This window comes from Lasioglossum baleicum, chromosome 1 (genome assembly GCF_051020765.1).
Source record: "Lasioglossum baleicum chromosome 1, iyLasBale1, whole genome shotgun sequence".
Lineage (NCBI taxonomy): Eukaryota > Metazoa > Arthropoda > Insecta > Hymenoptera > Halictidae > Lasioglossum > Lasioglossum baleicum.
The window spans coordinates 16,234,299-16,253,343 of record NC_134929.1 but is presented as its reverse complement, the minus strand read 5'-3'; the positions used below and the strand labels follow the sequence as shown (position 1 = coordinate 16,253,343).

Genomic DNA, 19,045 nt, shown 5'->3' with positions numbered 1-19,045 from the left:
CTCGCAAAGTAAACAATTCATATCGGCCGACGTTTTTAATGGGACACGGGGCCACGATGATCATTTTCGAAACCGTGCAAACTGGAACAAAGTGCAGGTTACATCAGCTGGAATAAACAAAACAAATGTCGCGACACAACAAATTCTGGATCGACAAATTTCTTCAACTCGGATTACAGCGAATTCCTTTTTCTCATTTCCATTTTTACATTTTTGTGAGAAGTAGGACCCTTTAGTGTCGACGCTTTTTTTAATTCAATAAATTAGATTGCATTTCTGCCCTGGAGAAAAATATTTCGTCAATCATATGAAACAATATTGGAAACACTTTTAATCTTTACTTTCTAATCTGTCTCTGCGGAGAATTACTTAAACAATTGAACATCATCTAATCTAAATACATTTAGTTGTTTATATTCCCATTTTGCTTGGAACTTTTTCATCTGAAATGATCATCATAAAGAATGATTAGGTGTACAAATAAATTCGGTGCTTTTACATATATTCAATTGTGATTACATTTCAAATTAAAATTTTCTCCCGTTGGTGTTTTAAAGCCTTATATTTTTATTTGTTATATTTATTTATTTTAAAACCTTACCCTATTAAACGCACTACATAAATTCACGCTAATTAATAAAACAGCACATTCGACACTGTATCCTTTTTGCATTTGAGTCAAGGAAAAATGCTGCTGAGGCTACGAAAATGATTTGTTCCGCGTTAGATGAAACTGCTCTAATCTATAAAACATGCAAGAAGTGGTTCCAAAGGTTTCGTAGTGAAAATTTTGATCTCAGTGATGGAGCACGCAGTGAAATGCCGAAAGAATTGCAGGGCGAGGAATTAGAGCAATTATTATTGAATGAAAATCCTTGTCAAACACAACAATAACTTGCTGAGAAACTTGTTGTAACTCGACAAGCAATTTCCGGTTGTGTATTCCTTCTTTCTATAAATAAAGATCAAAAGTATGCTCAAAAGGCACCGAACTTATTTGTACACATATACTTCTTATGAAAAAATAAAACTCTGGTAATTTCTAATTTGACAATGTAAAGTTATTGTAAATTGTTCAGAATTAATGTACAGAGCACTGTAGCAGTAAAATGTCGAGAAACTGGAAAGCTAGCTAATCGATTTGACCAGTGAACGGCTGAGTTTATTGTCGTCTAACGTCGATCTAAATTCATCCGGCCGATTGCCCTTCTCGATCGCGCCCGTCGGAGATCGAGATTCCCAACGATCCAAAGTGCGTCGTTTCAGTTGTCGTATATGCCATTCGGCCAGACTGAATATTGGTGTCGCGATTAACTCGGCAATCGACAGTAATAATTACATTTTGATTAAGGAAGAGGAGGCACGAGGCGATCGCGACCTTTCAACAAATGGACGCGTTTACACAATTCTTTCCGCACCGCTTCAAAGTCTCCCGAGATACTGGGGGCGATTTCTGTAACAGTTAGGTTGTTGTTGCGAATTCTTATCGGAAACACTGCGCAGAGGACAACCTTTCTTCTTTTTCGATGCTCTGCGAACCCTCTCCTTCAGTATCTCGCCACGAGAAACTCCCGCCTGAATTCTAGCTTCGACAACATTTTAAACTAACTCTCAAAGTGACCCAAACATTTTCTTGTTTTTTCTTAAATTTACTTTTTACTATTTTATGTGACGATTTTTATCATTTTTTGCACTTCGATCTCAAATTTTAAGGGTTGCTGCAGACAAACACGGTGTAAGTGAAGATATTTTCTTTTTGAAAAGTTTCTCATTAAAAAAAATATATAAAAAAAACTTTTCAAAAACCACGCTTATATTAAAATGCACTAAAAAGGAGAAAATAATTTTTTTAGGCATTAGTGACTATAAATAAAAGCGTGGAGTGCGGATGAGTCGGAGTGGGGATCGCTGAACGTGATGACTATACATGTACCGAGCGTCGCGCGACGAGGTGTAACGATTAATATTAAAATTTCTTTTCTCCTAGACGCGCAGTTTTTTTAAATTTGTTTTTTAATATTGCATTGTCATCCAGTTCTCAGCTATGTTGAAAGTTTAAAGTCTCTAGCTCATCGGGAAATGATTTAAAATTCGATTACAGAATTTGACGCATACAACGACAACGACAACATCGACAACTCGGCTAGCTAATATAAGCGTGGTAATAAATGAACTTTATAGCCACAGATACACATTTGTACAATTTAGTAATTCGATGCTTTACACCAATAATAGTTTAAAAATTGATGGCACACAGCTGTTAAGATACTATAATAAAAATCGAATAAATGTTGAATTTATGTAACGATTTCTCTCAAAACGATTTAAATAACTTCGATAATTCTGAAATGAGTTTGATATTAATTAATCTACAAGTTCTAATGTTAAACATATTGTGTAACCACGTAATCTAATTGCATAAACCCCCTACCATTAGTTATATTAAAATAAAATTGCTGTTTGGATCACGTCGTGTCAATTTCTATCATCGCTGTCAACGGTCTAACTACGAATTATTGCACTCGTCGCGATTTGCAATATCGCCTGATTGCAACAAGTTTAAAGATCATGTTGTCGCGCGCAGGGGGTCCTGATAAACTAGCTGACCGGTCCAAATGGAAAATTTCAAAAGCATGTTGCAACTATCGATAAAGGGGGCAAGGAGAATAACATGGCGCGCGTCATAAAGCAGGAAGAACATTGTTTTGGGATGGAACGAGGCGATTCTATCTAACATATGCTTCGAATGATAAATATAGTAATTTAACGCCATCGAAAGATGAAACTTATAATATCATTTTCGAAAAGAACGAACCCCAGTCACAATTTGCTCGTTTATTATTTCCTCTTGTATGTTTCATTGATATTTTTCCATTCATAAATAAATCGATGTTTATGGACAAGGAAACTTTGAAAGAAAAAAAAATTATTCACTCGTTTTGTTTGTTTAATGGAGAAAGTCCTTATTTTCTCAATTTTTTACATTTCTTACAAGCGAAAATAGCAAAATAATGTGGAATTTACCAAAAGATGTGTGGAAGATTGTGCGAATTTCCTTGAAAGAATCCTTGGAATTCTTTCGCCATTCCCTCGGCAAAAATATTTTTGAAACAAGGTTGAGTCACGTTTATTTATTAAACAATTCTATGCGATAAATTACGTAACGAAAGGTAATCTTTATAATCTGCCGAAAGTGATCAAACAGCTACGTATCTGTTGTGCTTTGGAACGTTAATTGACCCATCTGGAATTTAAATTGCTATTGTTGCTTAAATTGTGTTTCACTTTCGAATTCGTAAAATGTACTCGTGTCTCGTTTCGTAATACTCACGAGTATGTTTCGTATGCGAGTTCGTTCTATTTGTTTATGTAACTACATCACGTTATTTATTGTTATTTCTAGTGGCGCAAATGTATAATCGTAGACCCGGTATAGTGCTTGTCTGTGGTACGATAGAAATCGCAGAAAAATTTAAATTTCCTTTAGTTTCCTGTAAATGTTTCTATCAGTTTTGCTAAAATAGAGTATCCAGAGAGAAGGAAAGAAACGAGAATAAATAACACTGTCCAACAAATTTCAACTTTTTAAAAGTATTTCGATTCCCACTATGCGATTCTTGTAGAGTTTTCCGCGCTGATTCCGAATCTGGTTTTAATTTTTTTCCTATACGTCCAGTTTTTGAGAAAATGGAGTTTAAAAAAAAGACATATTTTTCAACTTTAAACAAATATTGCGATGTTATTATAAAAGATATTGAATTGTTCTTTACAGCAAAAGATTCTGTAGACTTTTCCGAATACAGTGATATCCAATATTAATACATTATGATTGTTTAAACATGTTTAAACAATGATTAAAGACGGAGATGCATCACTTTTGCACCAATTTTTGCGGATATTTTCGAATTTATCTCAAAAAATAAGGGTCCAGCGAAAAATTGAACTATACCACGCGAAAGAGCAGACTTTTATCTTGAGAAACCCCCCTGTGAAGTTTGCATGGTCGACGTTTTCTTCGAACCAGAAAGCAAAATATCTTCGCCCGACATGAGTTGTCACCAGTGGCGCTCACCACCAGAACGGTCGTTCGCCGCTCCGTATCGCGTCGCTGCGCTGTATCCCGTCCCGAGCGCCACTGGCGGAAACTCATGTCGCGCGAAGATATTTTGCTTTCTGGTTCGAAAAAAACGTCGACCATGCAAACTTCACAGGGGGGTTTCTCAAGATAAAAGTCTGCTCTTTCGCGTGGTATGGTTCAATTTTTCCCTGGACCCATATTTTTTGAGATAAATTCGAAAATATCCGCAAAAATTGGTGCAAAAGTGGTGCATCTCCGTCTTTAATCATTGTTTAAACATGTTTAAACAATCATAATGTATTAATATTGGATATCACTGTATTCGGGCAAGTCTACAGAATCTTTTGCTGTAAAGAACAATTCAATATCTTTTATAATAACATCGCAATATTTGTTTAAAGTTGAAAAATATGTCTTTTTCTTTAACTCCATTTTCTCAAAAACTGGACGTATAGGAAAAAAATTAAAACCAGATTCGGAATCAGCGCGGAAAACTCTACAAGAATCGCATAGTGGGAATCGAAATACTTTTTGGCTGTTGGACAGTGTAATTATTTTACTTGACAGTACTCTTGTCTCCATCTAGCAGATTTCCGCGGAAATGACAGTGTTGGTAATGAAGTTTTCTGCAGCGTGAAAAAATATCGCGGGAAATTTCAAACCCCGCAACAATTTAATTTGCGTAAACAGATATTCATTCATTCTCACTTTTATTGAAGAATGCTCTATACATATAGTCTTCTTCGACATGAAAACATTGACCTTTCTTACGTTGGTGATAAATTATTCATAGAATCACACTGATTTTTTATGCTGCTAGATGGTGAGATGTCACAATGCATAATGCAATGCATAATACAAAATGCAAATTGCAAGAGTATAAAAGTTGACGATTATACTTCTTGTCTCCGATGCATAGATTGATTTGAAAAAAATTGAAATTAAATGAAAAACTAGTACTGGGTTAGCTCCTTTTCTAGGAATTAAATATTGATCATTGTTTTAATTTGTACCAACAAGGAAACAAGGAAGAATAATTTTTTCGAGTTAATTGATTCTATTTTCAACGAATCGAAAAGCCTGGGATTATATGAATTTTAATTTAATAATTTTCATAGATTTGTTTAGTCAGCAGTTGCTGAAAAACTGGAAGCACATACTAATCTTTGTATACTGAGCTATCTGTAATGCAACATCCTTAATAAAAATACAATTGACTGAACCACTCAAACGACCATTCAAAATCTCCAACATAAAAACTACATTTTCGTTTCACTCCGGTGTCCATAAAACAGTCTTGAAAGGTCTGAATTTGCATAAACATTCACGCACGAGTCACCACAGGCGGACTTTACGCGAGCTTGCATATTTACGATCTCATGTCTAAAAGTATTAGTCAAAAGATTTCCTCCATATAGCTTTGTCTTTGGACTCGTTAATTCATCAAGCATTTGTGTGTATATTTTTCCTCAATAAATCTCTAGTTTTAGTCGATCAAGAACGAAGAAAAAATAAATAAAAGAGATGTCCCCCATAACTTTGTCTTTGCACTCGTTAAATCATCATACATTTGAATGTATATTTTTCCTCAATAAATCTCTACTTTTAGTCGATCAAGATAAAAAAATATAACAGATCTCCCATCAGCGGCGAGTCATTCGGGTTTTGTTGTGTAACGAGTTCTCTTAGCAAAGCATAAAAAAGAAACTATGGCAGTCGGACGATGAATTCGACGTTCAGCGATAAAAGATGTGGTGGCGATCGTCGATAAAAGAAGGCGGGAATTAATGACGCGTCCGTATGCGACAGGTCACTGTCACTGGACACACGATGTGCAACGGGATCCACCCGGTGGCTGAACAATGAGGGAATCATTATCTAAGCGATTAGTGCACGCGCCAGACACGGCGCGCGATCGTCTACTCAGAATGGAACACCGCCTGAGGACTGATTTCTCAAGAAGAAAGCTGATATCCACGTGGATCCAATTTTGTCTGTAGATCGTGTTCCCGCTTTGCGGACTGCGCATGTTTCGCTGTTAATATAATAATAGAGACGCAGGCCAAGATGACCAGCCTTCCCGAGTCTCGCTCGCATGATTCACATACATACACCACTGTGCAAAAGAAAGAAACGCCCGGCCTTATTTAACACATTACCGACCGGTGATTATTGGATAATTTTGAAAAGTCTGTGCTACGTGGCTAATCACTTTTTAATGGAACCTTCAATAGCAACAGTAATTTTCATTGTGAACTAACAAGTCACCCTCAATAACGTCATTTAATAGTTTCATTTAAGATTGCAATGTAAAAGAAAATTTCTATGCTTTCTTTTGGTACAGCACAATTATTGAGAATCCTCTTAATAGGCTTCCGGTAGGTAAAGTGTTAATAGAAAAGCGTAAAAAATCAAATAAGAGAGATCAGTTCCTTGCACATGGTGCCCAAGAACAACGGGGACTACAGCTGGCTGAACAGCCGAGCGGTCCCGAACCAGTAAACAATCGAGCAGAAACGTTTGATCCTTCCAAAAACGTTAACCTCTTCGATACAAACAGTAGATACAATACTGTTAGTTCTAGTGCAGCGGTTTCCAACCCGGGAGGCACGGACTATTGCCATAAGATCTACAATACAAATAAATAAAATTTAACCATTTTTGAAACGTATCTATATTACATATATATTAAGAAAATAAAAAGTAATTTCTTTTCGAGGAGTCCAAGTAGCATAAAGGTTGGAAACCGCTGGTCTAGTGGTAAGTAGGGTGTTTGCAACCCCCTACTCGACTTTCGCCGTTCGATCAACTCGTTCTGCCAACTAACAGCGGTACGAACCAGTTAAGTAGATTGCACATAATCCCCCAGTTGACTTTTGCTGTTTGAACCGCATACGATCTAGCCATAAACGGCGAAGATTAATGAGAGTGGTGTGTGCGAAACCCTTCAGTTGGTTCGTACCGTTTAGATCATATGATGTCCAGTCATAAGCGGTAAGAATCAGTTAAGTAAAGTGTACACAATCCTCCAGTTGACTTCTGCTGCCTGGATCGTACATTGTCTAACCATGAGCGGTAACACCAATTCGAATCATGTGTACGCAACCCTTCAGTTGAGTCTTATCTATTGGGTCGCGTGCTATCTAACCAGAAGCGATAAGAATCGGTTCGGTAGAATGTAAATGATCCTCGGCAATCCTCGTCGTGAATATGCAAAAGGAATCTGTTGATCACAGTGCACACAACCCTCCAATTGAGTCCTTACCACCTATTGCAGAGGTCAAGATCACGAGTTGCACTAATGGTGCGTGAGGTGCAACGTTCGCGTTGTCCATTAGAACTCCTAGAAGGTTATTAGAATTATGGGAAGTCTAATTCGTTATGGAATATCATTTTATAAAATAATTATTGTTGTTTATTTTGATTGACTTGTATCCAGAGTTATCAATGCATGTGAAAACGGGTCCCATGGAAATCATCGACACAGATTTCTCCGACACGATTTTCACCGACAACATTTCACCGACTCCAGATGTGACCGACAATAGCTTTGGCCGATAACGCCTTTAACCGACAACGAATTTCATCCACAACGACTTATTGAGACACAGTATGATAATATTGTATGATAATACGGGTCCATTCCGATTCACGCATGATGCGCATACACTGTATAGTGTAGTATAGGAGTCTCTATGCATACACTATACAGTGTATGCGCATCATGCGTGAATCGGAATGCACCCTACATATGATAATACTGAATGGTAATACATACTGTGGTCGTCTTGAGTTGTTGTAGATCAAATTCGTTGACGGTCAAAATCGTTGTCGATGAAATTCGTTGTCGGTTAAAGGCGTTGTCGGCCAAAGCTATTGTCGAGCAAATGTAGAGTCGGTGAAATGTTGTCGGTGAAAACCGTGTCGGAGAAATCCGAGTCGGTGATTTCCATGGGACCCGTGAAAACATAGCGGTTCCATGTGTAGACATGATTCTATGATTATGTGTGTACCGATCCATTTCGATTAGTCATTTCGCAGCGATTAGATAGTGTATCAGCTGTAATTGACTACAAGTAAACAGTTCATAAAATGTGAATTTATCGGATATGTAATTACGGTTGTCTCGTCATATTAGAAGATAAGTGTGAATCAATTAGTATTGTGCGCGGGGGGTGATGCTGCAGATGTGCAATACCCTTAGCTATAGAAAAAGACAGCCTTCAACGACATGTTTCACTAAACTCATACATCGCGTCGTCGTCCACTCGATTTTAAGTATATTGGTGCTTTTATACATTAATGATGATTATATTAGCTTAGGGTGGTAGAATATTAAAATAATATAAACAAAATATAGTCAATCCAACCTTGAGATTACGCGTTTAGAAAATTTGAATAATGAAAGGTTCAAATATTAATTGTAAAAGAGATTGGAAACAGGTTCGCATAAACTATTTCTATACAGGGTGAGTCACCTAACGTTGCCACCTCAAATATCTTTGTTTGTTTTAAAGCCTAACTATGAAGTCTACAAATAAGGGGGTCTTCGAAAATTAGTGAGTGATTAACGAGTAGACTGCGCATTTTTAATTCAAAATTTAATTCAAAGTTAATGCAAAATAAAAATGTTCTGTGTTTGTTATACAGACTAGGAGCTACGTAGAAAGTTTATACGTGCATGGGTAATTATAGTCACTTAATTCCTAATGAAAGGGACTATCATTGTACTTGTTTAAAAAAAGGTGACCTTGATATCTCTAAAAAAAATCACACAAAAACAAAAATGTTTTTGGTATCATGTGAGCCCCACTGAACCATTCAACTTTGTCCTTCAAACATTTGACGTATCTTTAAAAACAACAAAGATATTTGAAGTGGCAACGTTAGGTGACTTACGCTGTATTTTATTCGTAACCTACTGGAGCTTTCAATAGAGTAAAAAAGTATTTGCAGAGGTTAGCATTTGCGTTTAAAAATTGATTTTTATTTCGAATTTGATGAAAGTCATGAAACGAAGTTTAATTTTGAGTAATAATAATATTTATTATTTCATTTCGTCTAATAATAATATTTATCATTAGATAAAAGACAAGTGTATGTAGGCCGTTTGAAGCCGTGAAGATGCTATGCCAATAAAAAAGTGATTAGGAATTAGAAAGATTGTGACGTCAATGCTGGGTCAAGAGGTGTGTGTGGCCCAACGTAATAAGATCGTTTCATACGTGATAAAATGTCAGCTGGCAGTTAGCAATACGATAAGCTTTCGGACTGCACGATGTCCTCGTATAGAGTTCGAAAAATCATCCGACTCAGCATACACGCATTCTCATGATTTTTCCGCAATTTCGTCGAGTACATCAAACAAATGAAAAGCCACGATACACGAACGTCATTGGCAACGTGATCAAGTCAATATTCTTCTGATCTATTATTCATAGTCAGCTCCCATTTTCTCGATCAAAGTGCAACTACACGGAGATGAAAGTAATGCCACATTTAGTCGGCAACTTTTTAGCGTTTCATAACACAGTTTATTTATAATAAAACTTGAAATATTACTTTTTTTGTGACATTCCGTTTGAATATTTATAACGACTCTAAAATGAAATTAGAAAAATAACATTAAATTGTACATTATGTTCGATATTCATATTCCAGAATTGTAATTATTATATGTAGATTGTTTCGTAAACATTGAGAAAAAATTATGAAAAGCAAAATACATTATTGTTATTTTTATACATTACATTTATTTTGCTTTATTTCGGACCATGTAGTAAGCCTCGCGAAGAAAGGACTTTAATCTGATGCAGTTTTTGCACCGCGATTCCCTCTGAATTTTTAAACGAATCTAAATACTTGTTTCTTCAGAACTTGCTTCAACGTGCAAGTTGACTATAGTTAAAAATAACATTAACCGAGGAACGAGTCTGATCTTATAATTTCAGGTTCTTTATCGATCGAAGTCCGTGTAAAATTCTCTACTGCTTGCTTCACGGAAACCGTTCAAAAAAGAAGGATAAACTAATAAAAATATATGCGAACACATGATACACCTAACCCATTGTGGCAGAGACACAACGTTGCGTTACCCTGTCTAGAATTGTAAATCTTCAAAACTGATCTAAAATTAGTGCGGCCACCAATTCGTAGAAAATAACTGGATGAGTGTCCTACTATTCCATTCAAAAATGATTGTTCCTCTCGATCACAAAATATCACTAACAGAACCGAATGACTCAACAGATTATTTCATTAATTCTCGAAAAAGTGACTCCTGTTCAGTTTGAAATATTGTGTATGTAATAACTAGACTGCGAATCCTTATGCATTTATGGCTTTTAAAAATTTTCAAAAACTGCTGGAGTATTAAATTCAACATAATTCAGTACGATTCTTATATATTTTGCCAATTACCAATGAAAATAGAATTTTATTTGGTACCACTTTCTTAAAATTTGTCTACAGAAATTGAAAACTGCATAAACATCCGCAGTCTAGTAATAACCATCGCTCAACAAAATGCAATTTTATATAGAAGAACTAGATTTACGGAGATCTAGAAATAGCTATTTCACATTATTTTATAAACATAACAAGAATGTGTCTAACCAAATTTTTGGCCATTTTTCCAATAGTATATACCCCAAAAAATAAATTTGGAAAATAATTCCTCAGGGAAGCATCTTTACAATCTTAATAATCGCAAATTAAGAATATTAGAACCCGTCATTTTGACTGGTCCCGTAAACCTATAATGTTAAGATGGCGGCGAAAAGGGCGGAAAGTGGGTGTCGATGAGATTAACATCTGGCTACCCGGTATAGCGAAAATTCTGCGACTCATTGAAAATAAAGCGTACGGAGTGAATGTACTCACTGTCGGGAAATTGCACATAGCGCAGGACATTATGAGCAATGGCGGAAGGATTCGTGGGAGCGAAGTCCGGGTCATCGATGTCGAAGGACAAACTTTCCTCGAACTCCGTCAACGTACTCTCCATGGTGCTCGAAATGTCTGGCGAGTCGATCTTCGGCACCTGTCAAAACTTCAAGAAAAAAAGAAATAAAATTTTGATATGCACGGTTCGCTTCCTCAAAGTGTAGATCAATATCACTAAACGAGGAATATCGCGGAACTTGTTGTATAATAATCACTAGCGTTACTTGTGTCATTGCTCACTCTTTGACAAGATAAAGAAACCACCTGAGTTTACGAATTATGCTAAATTATTCTTCGCCCGTGCATTGCGCACATACTATATTACGATAATCAAATACGTTATCGACAGTGTCAAGCTACCGGTTGATTTTCAATTTCAGGAGCTACCGCGTGCGTCTCAACTCGTTTATTCATCAAATAAATAAAATAATCATTTTATATGGTGCATCTACAGTTACGCACATAATTTATTGATCATACACACTTTAAATCAGAATAACTTTTTTATGAATGTTATGTGCGTAACTGTATATTACAGTAAATCATATTCTTCTTTTATCATTCGTATCAGTTCGACCAGCTAAGTATCAAACACTTCACTCCGCGAAGATGCAACAGGTTGCGGGGGGGTTAAATAATGCGGCTGGTTCATTTCATTAGCATTCATAGTAATATGGTGCAAAGACGTTCACCTCGGTTGCCATGGCAAAACATTCCTATATATTATAAGGGTACGCTTTCAAATAATACCCTAAGCTCTGATTTATGCATATATATGATGAATAATAACACGAGGTCATTTCACAGAGCAAGGTTCTATTTTATTGAACACTTTCTCCTATTGTCTGATCGAATGTTATTCTATTAATACAACTTTTAAGCGATCACGGCAGAAATCTACTCACGGGTCCAATCGATATTACGAGTTCGATCAAGCTCGATCCAGAAGTGTACATTGTACATCTGTTTGTCCGAGGAATTATGTCACATTCCACGAGCATACATGATTTGCATAGCTAATAATACGACGATTAAACCACGTAACGAACTTTCGAACAAATCGCGTAGTAGATAAAGCCCGATCGGACACAAAGAAATCCTTTTTTCATCTGGCAAAATTTCTAAAGTGGGCAAATTACCGTAAACTTACCTCGAAATTCCATGGCCGAGGCTCGTTGCCGCGTAGACCGTTTCGAAAGTGTTACAAAGACAAAAAGAACCGTCAAACTGGAGCGAACTGCACCCTCGCGGGCATTCGCAACACGAAACGACCGTTAAATAGGACAGCAGCATCGTTTACAAACATCTATTGGCATTGACAGTGCACGCGTGTCTCATAGTCGCAGTAACCGTGGCCGTGGTTAATCCGCGGGCCAGGTCGGGAACATTCTCGGATTCTCGCACACTTAGACCCTTAGACTTATTGTTAGACCATACATATACACTACTGTGCAAAAGAAAGAAGCATCCGGCCATATTTAATAGAAAAGCGTAAAAATCAAATAAAAACACAGAAAGTTTTGAAAAAGGATTCTGCAGTTTAATTGAATAGCTCTGAGAATATGTGTTATTGCGGAGTACCTAATACTTTAAATGCAATCATCAATTTCTACATAAAGATATTTTTTGTCATTATATCTTATAATTATACTGGGTGCTTCTTTCTTTTGCTCAGTAGTGTATACATCATGATCTAAGCTCGCACACTTCCAATCCCGACTCCCGACACGAAAATATGGTTTTGTTGGAAGAGTTCGTGGAACCCTTCGAGAAGAAAACAGTAGAGACATGGAGAAAAAGATGACAGGTCTTGAGAGACGCACGCAAAACTGTTTCGAACCAGCCGGACAAAAATGTATGTTCGGAGTTCGGAACTACATCAATCTATTTCGTACGTAACTTGACACCCATCGTCAAGGCTCTTTGTCTTAATATGTACGCGATTAGGCTGCGGATATTTGCACACTCGAGATACGTCGAATTTTATCAAATATAATTTGTACGAATAGTGTAGCAGACATTTAGTAAGTGCATTTTGAAAATATCCTGTATTATTGCAATTAACTTCCGCGATGTTTTAATGTTACGAGTACATATTGCTGCTTCGAACTGTGCTAAAAACGTTTTGTACCAGGGTCACGTGTGGTTGCAAGTTCAAATATGTATCGTACATCGCAGACTTTATTTGTTACACAAATTAATCAAAAATACCGGGTATTGTAAAGCAAACCCAAGTAGCCACAAGTAGCCACGTACGTCCCTAAAACGTACGCAGAATGGACGTAGGACGTTTGGACGTGAACCGTACGTTTTAGGGACGTACGTGGCTACTTGGGAATGGTACAAGTTGAAATTCATTGAAGACCAAACTCTAAGTACCACTTCATTATCATTAGACTGTGGATCCTTATGCAAAATAAAAATTGTTTGCGTCGATTGCAAGAAACAGAAACAACAATTATATATCGACATGTTCAATTTTAAAAATTTTTCAAAATGAAATTTGTATTTCATCTACTCAATTTTGTTATAAATGCACAAAGATCCGCAGTCTAATAATCATAAAATGTATTTTTTTTTATATTCATTCTATATTTGCGATGGCAGATTCTTTACTTTTCATAAGATTTCTAATATCTAATACTTTTTTTAAATATAACATATGTTGCATTCATCTTAATCGACTCGGTGGTTGGATATCGTGAATCTCTCATTTCCGAAGACGAAATTTCGAATAATGTACTAAATTATCCGAACCGTTTAAGCCATAAGGGTCAATTAACGCTAATGCTTTCGAGAATCTATGCTATAGTGGACATATTGAATGACACACGCAGGTAATGACTACAGATACTACGCATCACAGAAAATGCTTACGCTGAATATAGATAGTAGACAAGAATATGGGACAATATTAAAGACATTCTACAATCCAGTATCAATTGGAAGATCGTTATCCATTATGCATATTGTAGTGTACTCGGTAAAACGGATCAACTTCGCAACGAACAACTGTTTAGCGAGCACTCCGTGAAGTTTGCGTCGGGAAAAAATAATTAACCGTTGAATTTGAAAATATTTTTCGAACACAGTTACATTCTAATACTACGTCTAGATATTATTAGAACTATTTAAAACTACGAATAATTAATTCCCGAAAACCTCAAACAATCGAATGAGTATTTTTTTAATTTATAATGTATACCAAAGAAATTTGTAATCAGTGATTACTAATCACATTGATACTTTAATATCGTAAAATTAAGTGCCTTCATTATTCGAAGAAATAATTGATATTTAATGAATTAAATGATTTAAGATTTGTTTGTTAATATCAAGATGAAATTCGTACCTGTTTTATAATTCCCGTAAGCTGACAACTTTTTGTGAACTTCACGATCCGCCGACACTGATTTTTCGAACAATTCCGCGTTGGAAGACAGGATGCATGCCTTTACAACCCGTACGTACCGGTGGCCGATGGTCGACTAACACTTAACGCACTATCACGTGGGAAATTTGTCGCAGACACTCTTGCTTCTATTCTCAAAGCAAAAAATCTATCTCTCACGGACGGTCATAATGTGTTCGAGCGTGTTCTTCGCGATGAATTTTAACGAATGCGACCGGCTTTCGAAAATATTCGATTTATCGCCTTTGTGTCAGAAGTATAGCAAAAACCGGAGATTAAATTACGGGTCTGAAAGAACAGCAATCCTTGCCCATAGACACGCCTCCGAGGCTCTCCCTTCCCTTCTGATCTGAAATTATGATTTTCACGTATGTACTTCGAACTTCTTAGAATTTATGGTTCACTGGAAATGAACAAAAGCATCTGCGAAACGGTTCCTGAACTTTATTTTGCTAGTACACAAGGTCATGCACGTCGTACGGAATAAATGGTTACAAAGAATTTTGATGCATTATGATAAAAATGGATAGGTAAAATATACATATACAGAACACTGAACACATTTTAGCAATTTGAGACAAATATATTGTGGTTTATTAATTTGCAATTTATTAGAATTATTAAGGGAATCGATGTATTTAACTGCTGTTTCTTATAATTGGTGTAGATCAATTTTATTTTTCGTAATATCCTGAGTCTACATGTAAAATATAAAAATAGAGATTAATATTTGAAGGAATACTATTAATACTTTCGTACATAAATTAAATAATTACACCAAACTTTTTAAATATCATTACATTTATTCATTTGCAATTATCAATCAATACAAAACTCGTGTCCAGTAATTATCATCACGCGAAACACACACTTTCCCCTTTCCTTATGTCTATATTCACAATTATGTGAATGATGTGAACAATCCAAAATAATAATAATAGAAATCTGTTCATAGAATCTTATTTAAAAATTATTGGACCTGTAACGACCACGATGGAAGGGTGTACGTAATCTATGTACGTCTGGATAAATAAATCTCGGTGAGAAATCTGGTTGTAGTGGTCCCATCATAGGAGAGTACCTATTATTTCCTAGCGGAACTTGCCCACGAATTGGCATGAAAGGTGTCATCATTATTGGTCTTGGCGGGAAATGCTGAAATATAATGAATTAGTATTGTGTCAAATAAATTGGAAAATGTTTATCATCACTAGTATACATACGCTATAATAAATAGGAACAGGAATGTGTTCAATATAATGTGGTGTAGAAACTCTTTGTTCCTTGGATCTATCTCTTTCCCTCCTATCTCGACAGTTTCGATAAGATCTCTCATTCCTAAACAGTATTTATTTATTAAATATTTTAATATCCATACTAAAAAATTGTCGAATCTTATCTTATCTTATAACTAAATAAAATGTCTAATAATAGTTAATTGACACTAATCGTAGCAACTTTGTTTTCTCACAAAGAAACATTGCCAATACAGGCACGAACCTGAAATGACGAGACAATGTATGTCGAGGACTGTGACTTCGGTTTCTGATTGGACTCAAAGACATCGAGCGTTTTTTAAACGTTTTCAACTTGCCTTCTAAAAATTAAAAATTATACACTTGTAAAATGGAAATCGCAGTCCAATAACAATGAAGTACAAAATATGTAATTTTTAATTCTTCAATAATCATACCCGAAGTGTCATTATTTACAGTTACAACAGTAAGAGGGTCTTCAACTTCGTCTGTTTTAGTGATTACTCCTTTGATTTCTTCCCTCTCAAATATTGGTTTCAATCCTTCCCCTATAATGACAAATTAATGAAAAAAACAATTTCAGTATCTGTATATGAAATAAGCAGTTAAGCAATACCAGCAGCTATGAAAAGTGTAAAAAACAACTCACATTTGAATATTTACAATATTAATTAATTCCTCTTCAATATTTTCTTTATACAAACCATATTGAGTGCTTTATCTATTTACATCTTTTTTACTTTGCAAACTAGTCATAAAGTTAAATTATTTTTTAAATTCCTAAATTTTGAGACATTTATCCAATACAAAACCAATTTAGAAAATAATACCATTTTTTCCCAATCAAATTTTAAAAAATGGAACAAACTGTCTCTGATACATTTTCTAAATAGTTAAACCTTCCAAGATGAATTATATCTTGAAGGATGATTAACAAATCTTCCGTATTGATGAAACCACCAATTTATATACATGTTTTTGTTTCAATCATAAAAAATCGAAACTGTTTAATATTAACACTAAACCTACCACCACCAATCTAAATGACTGGTTCCAGATTTTTTATTTTACAATTATTGAAGTAATAAAAATGATTTCGTAAGGAATGGTTGTATAGATCTTTAGTAGAGCACGTATTACAATAGGGCCGCACAAAGTCTAACTAGAATCGATCTTGTTATTTTGATAAGGGAACATGTACCAGTTACTTTTAAGGCTCAGTAGGTCTAGTGTTAAAGGAAAAGATTCGAAAAACTAAGACTGAAATATTATACAAAAGTGTAAAAAGATAGATATTCATTTCTGCCACTTCAGTTGAAGTATTTTGCAATGTAAAAAGTCTTCATAGTAGATCTTCACGTTGTTGCTATTGTAGCAAATGAAGTATTTTTAAGAAGTTAAAAGCGCTATACATTAAACATCATGCACACATTCCTACACCAGAACATGAAGAGGATACACGAAACGCGTACGTATAGATTTATAGGATCTATACTATTCTTCGGAAAATTAGATTTTACCAACAAAACCTGTGTTGTTAATACAGCTGAAGCATAATTCTTTGTGCGAAACCATAATTAAAAAAGCAAATTACAAAGACAAGCAAAGGATATGCGAAGCAAAACATTAAACACTCTAAATAAAAAATATTGTGCTTACGTATTGCACATTACTTGATCGCGACTGTGATCCAACGTTGTATTCCAAATTTCCTATATCCTGGATAAATTAAAACTGTTATTCACTTTGTCAATTAAAAACACCCTTGTTTAAATTCTTGAATATCATGGATGACACATTAGCATATTGAAATCCATAATCTTCATAGTTGTAAAAGTTGTCGGACAAAATTCTCCCATCTTCAAGTGATGCTAATCATGACGTAGTCATGTTGATATATTTATCTATAGCTCAATAAAATATTGCAAGAAATAATGTAAACAAATTAAAAATTGGATACTAATATAAGAATAACAATAAATTTAATTTTTACGTGGGAATGGAGATACCCTACACAAAGTTCAATTACCCAATTGTGACTTCTAGGTGGTTCTAGAAACATTTATCTTCAGCAACGATGTTATTTTCCATTTGATATCTTCATTGAATAACTAAGAAAGTTGTTAAAATGTCGTAGTATGCAAACAATAAATTACCCGCTCTTCTTTTGACTACTACATCTTCAGGATTGATAATATCCCGCTGAAGATCTGAGTCAGTTGATTTTCCAGGAATATTTCGGTGAATATCTACTTTAATCCTGTGTAGCTCAGCTACACTGACCTTTGTGCCTCTGGTTCCTTTAAATAATGCTCCTGTTCCATCTGCTGATTCCAGTCTGAAATACAACAAACCAATTTTTAATATCTACATGTTAATGTTATATAGAAAAATAAAGTATAGAGTAAATTTTAGACTCTTGTTTTATTGTGTTGTAAGAAAAGAGTAGTTCTGCATTCTGTTTCCTATAATGGATTTTCATTAAGTTTTATTCACCTGTCAGAGAGAATTGGAGTATTTGTTGAGCTAGAACTACAAGGTCTTCTAGGTCGACTTCGTGGAGATTTACTTCGGCTCTTACTGCGATTTGGAGGTTTCGGAGGTTTCAAACCTTTTTCACGGGCGCGTTGAATTTCGTACTCGTAAATCTTCCTTTGTTTTAACCTTTCATGCTGCCGTTGTCGTTCTTGATCCCGCTTCCATTCTTGTCTCCGTAGCATCTTCTCAGTAGCATCGTCGTATCGGGACGATGAATTTGGTTTCATTTCTGTAGTAATTTAGTGAATTATCTCAACCACTTTTTAAGGTTATGTACGCATAATGTTTGGATGCAACGACAGAAAAAAATTACCTGATTGTTACCTAAATAAGTACAATAAAAAAAATGAAAAAATTTGCATGTAAAGGCGCAGCATTTAAAAACGAAAATAACTGAATCTCGCGACAAAACGAAAGGAACACTGAGGAACACTCTTTCAATTTCAAGCTACACTCTCTGCTGCTCTCTGCTCTCTTGCTCTCTCTATAGAGCAGGCAGTGATGGTATATTGTGCCGCTTTCCACGCGCATGCGCGAAAGCAACAGTAACGTACAAAGTTAGGCTAAAATGATGGGGTACCTTGGTCACCCCGCCTAATTTCGCAAAATGTGTTATGATTTGATTTTTCAAAAAAGAATGTATAATATATGTATGTAACTCAAATATTAATTATAATTTACCAAAAATTCGTAGCGTACTTGTCTCGTCGTCTTGCACTGGACGACGTGGACGACTGACTGTGGGCTGGACTCTTCCTGTTCTTTACCGCCCAGCCCCGCCGCCCATAGTAGTGCCCCACCTTCTTTCTTCACAAT

At 35.5% G+C, this 19,045-nt stretch overlaps 2 protein-coding genes across 2 annotated transcripts in view; both read right to left on the bottom strand.

Annotated features, from left to right (window-relative positions):
• The window catches only part of Pino (protein pinocchio), a 100,975-nt gene extending 86,445 nt beyond the window's left edge, over window positions 1-14,530 (bottom strand). Inside the window, exons 1-2 of the mRNA XM_076426420.1 lie at window positions 14,376-14,530; window positions 10,961-11,129 (exon numbers count right to left, since the gene is read on the bottom strand). Of these exons, the coding sequence (XP_076282535.1) occupies window positions 10,961-11,084 (124 nt within the window). The 5' untranslated portion in view covers window positions 11,085-11,129; window positions 14,376-14,530. The remainder of the gene's footprint in view (window positions 1-10,960; window positions 11,130-14,375) is intronic.
• A 688-nt stretch (window positions 14,531-15,218) lies between these two features.
• LOC143210083 (uncharacterized) lies at window positions 15,219-18,734 on the bottom strand. The gene is made up of 7 exons (XM_076426571.1): window positions 18,543-18,734; window positions 18,188-18,458; window positions 17,848-18,029; window positions 16,129-16,239; window positions 15,936-16,032; window positions 15,659-15,773; window positions 15,219-15,590 (listed from the first exon to the last, which is right to left on the bottom strand). Exons 2-7 carry the CDS (start codon window positions 18,454-18,456, stop codon window positions 15,399-15,401), a joined length of 966 nt encoding a protein of 321 aa, XP_076282686.1. The 5' UTR covers window positions 18,457-18,458; window positions 18,543-18,734; the 3' UTR covers window positions 15,219-15,398.
• Between the last annotated feature and the right edge of the window lie 311 nt (window positions 18,735-19,045).

Bases quoted from the DNA above. Each gene is read 5' to 3' on its own strand.
- LOC143210083 (XM_076426571.1), bottom strand. From the start codon at position 18,456: ATGAAACCAAATTCATCGTCCCGATACGACGATGCTACTGAGAAGATG. The intron at 18,030-18,187 runs GTGAATAAAACT...GTTGTATTTCAG, and splicing joins ACTCCAATTCTCTCTGACAG to ACTGGAATCAGCAGATGGAA. The intron at 15,591-15,658 runs GTATGTATACTA...ATTATATTTCAG, and splicing joins CTGTTCCTATTTATTATAGC to CATTTCCCGCCAAGACCAAT.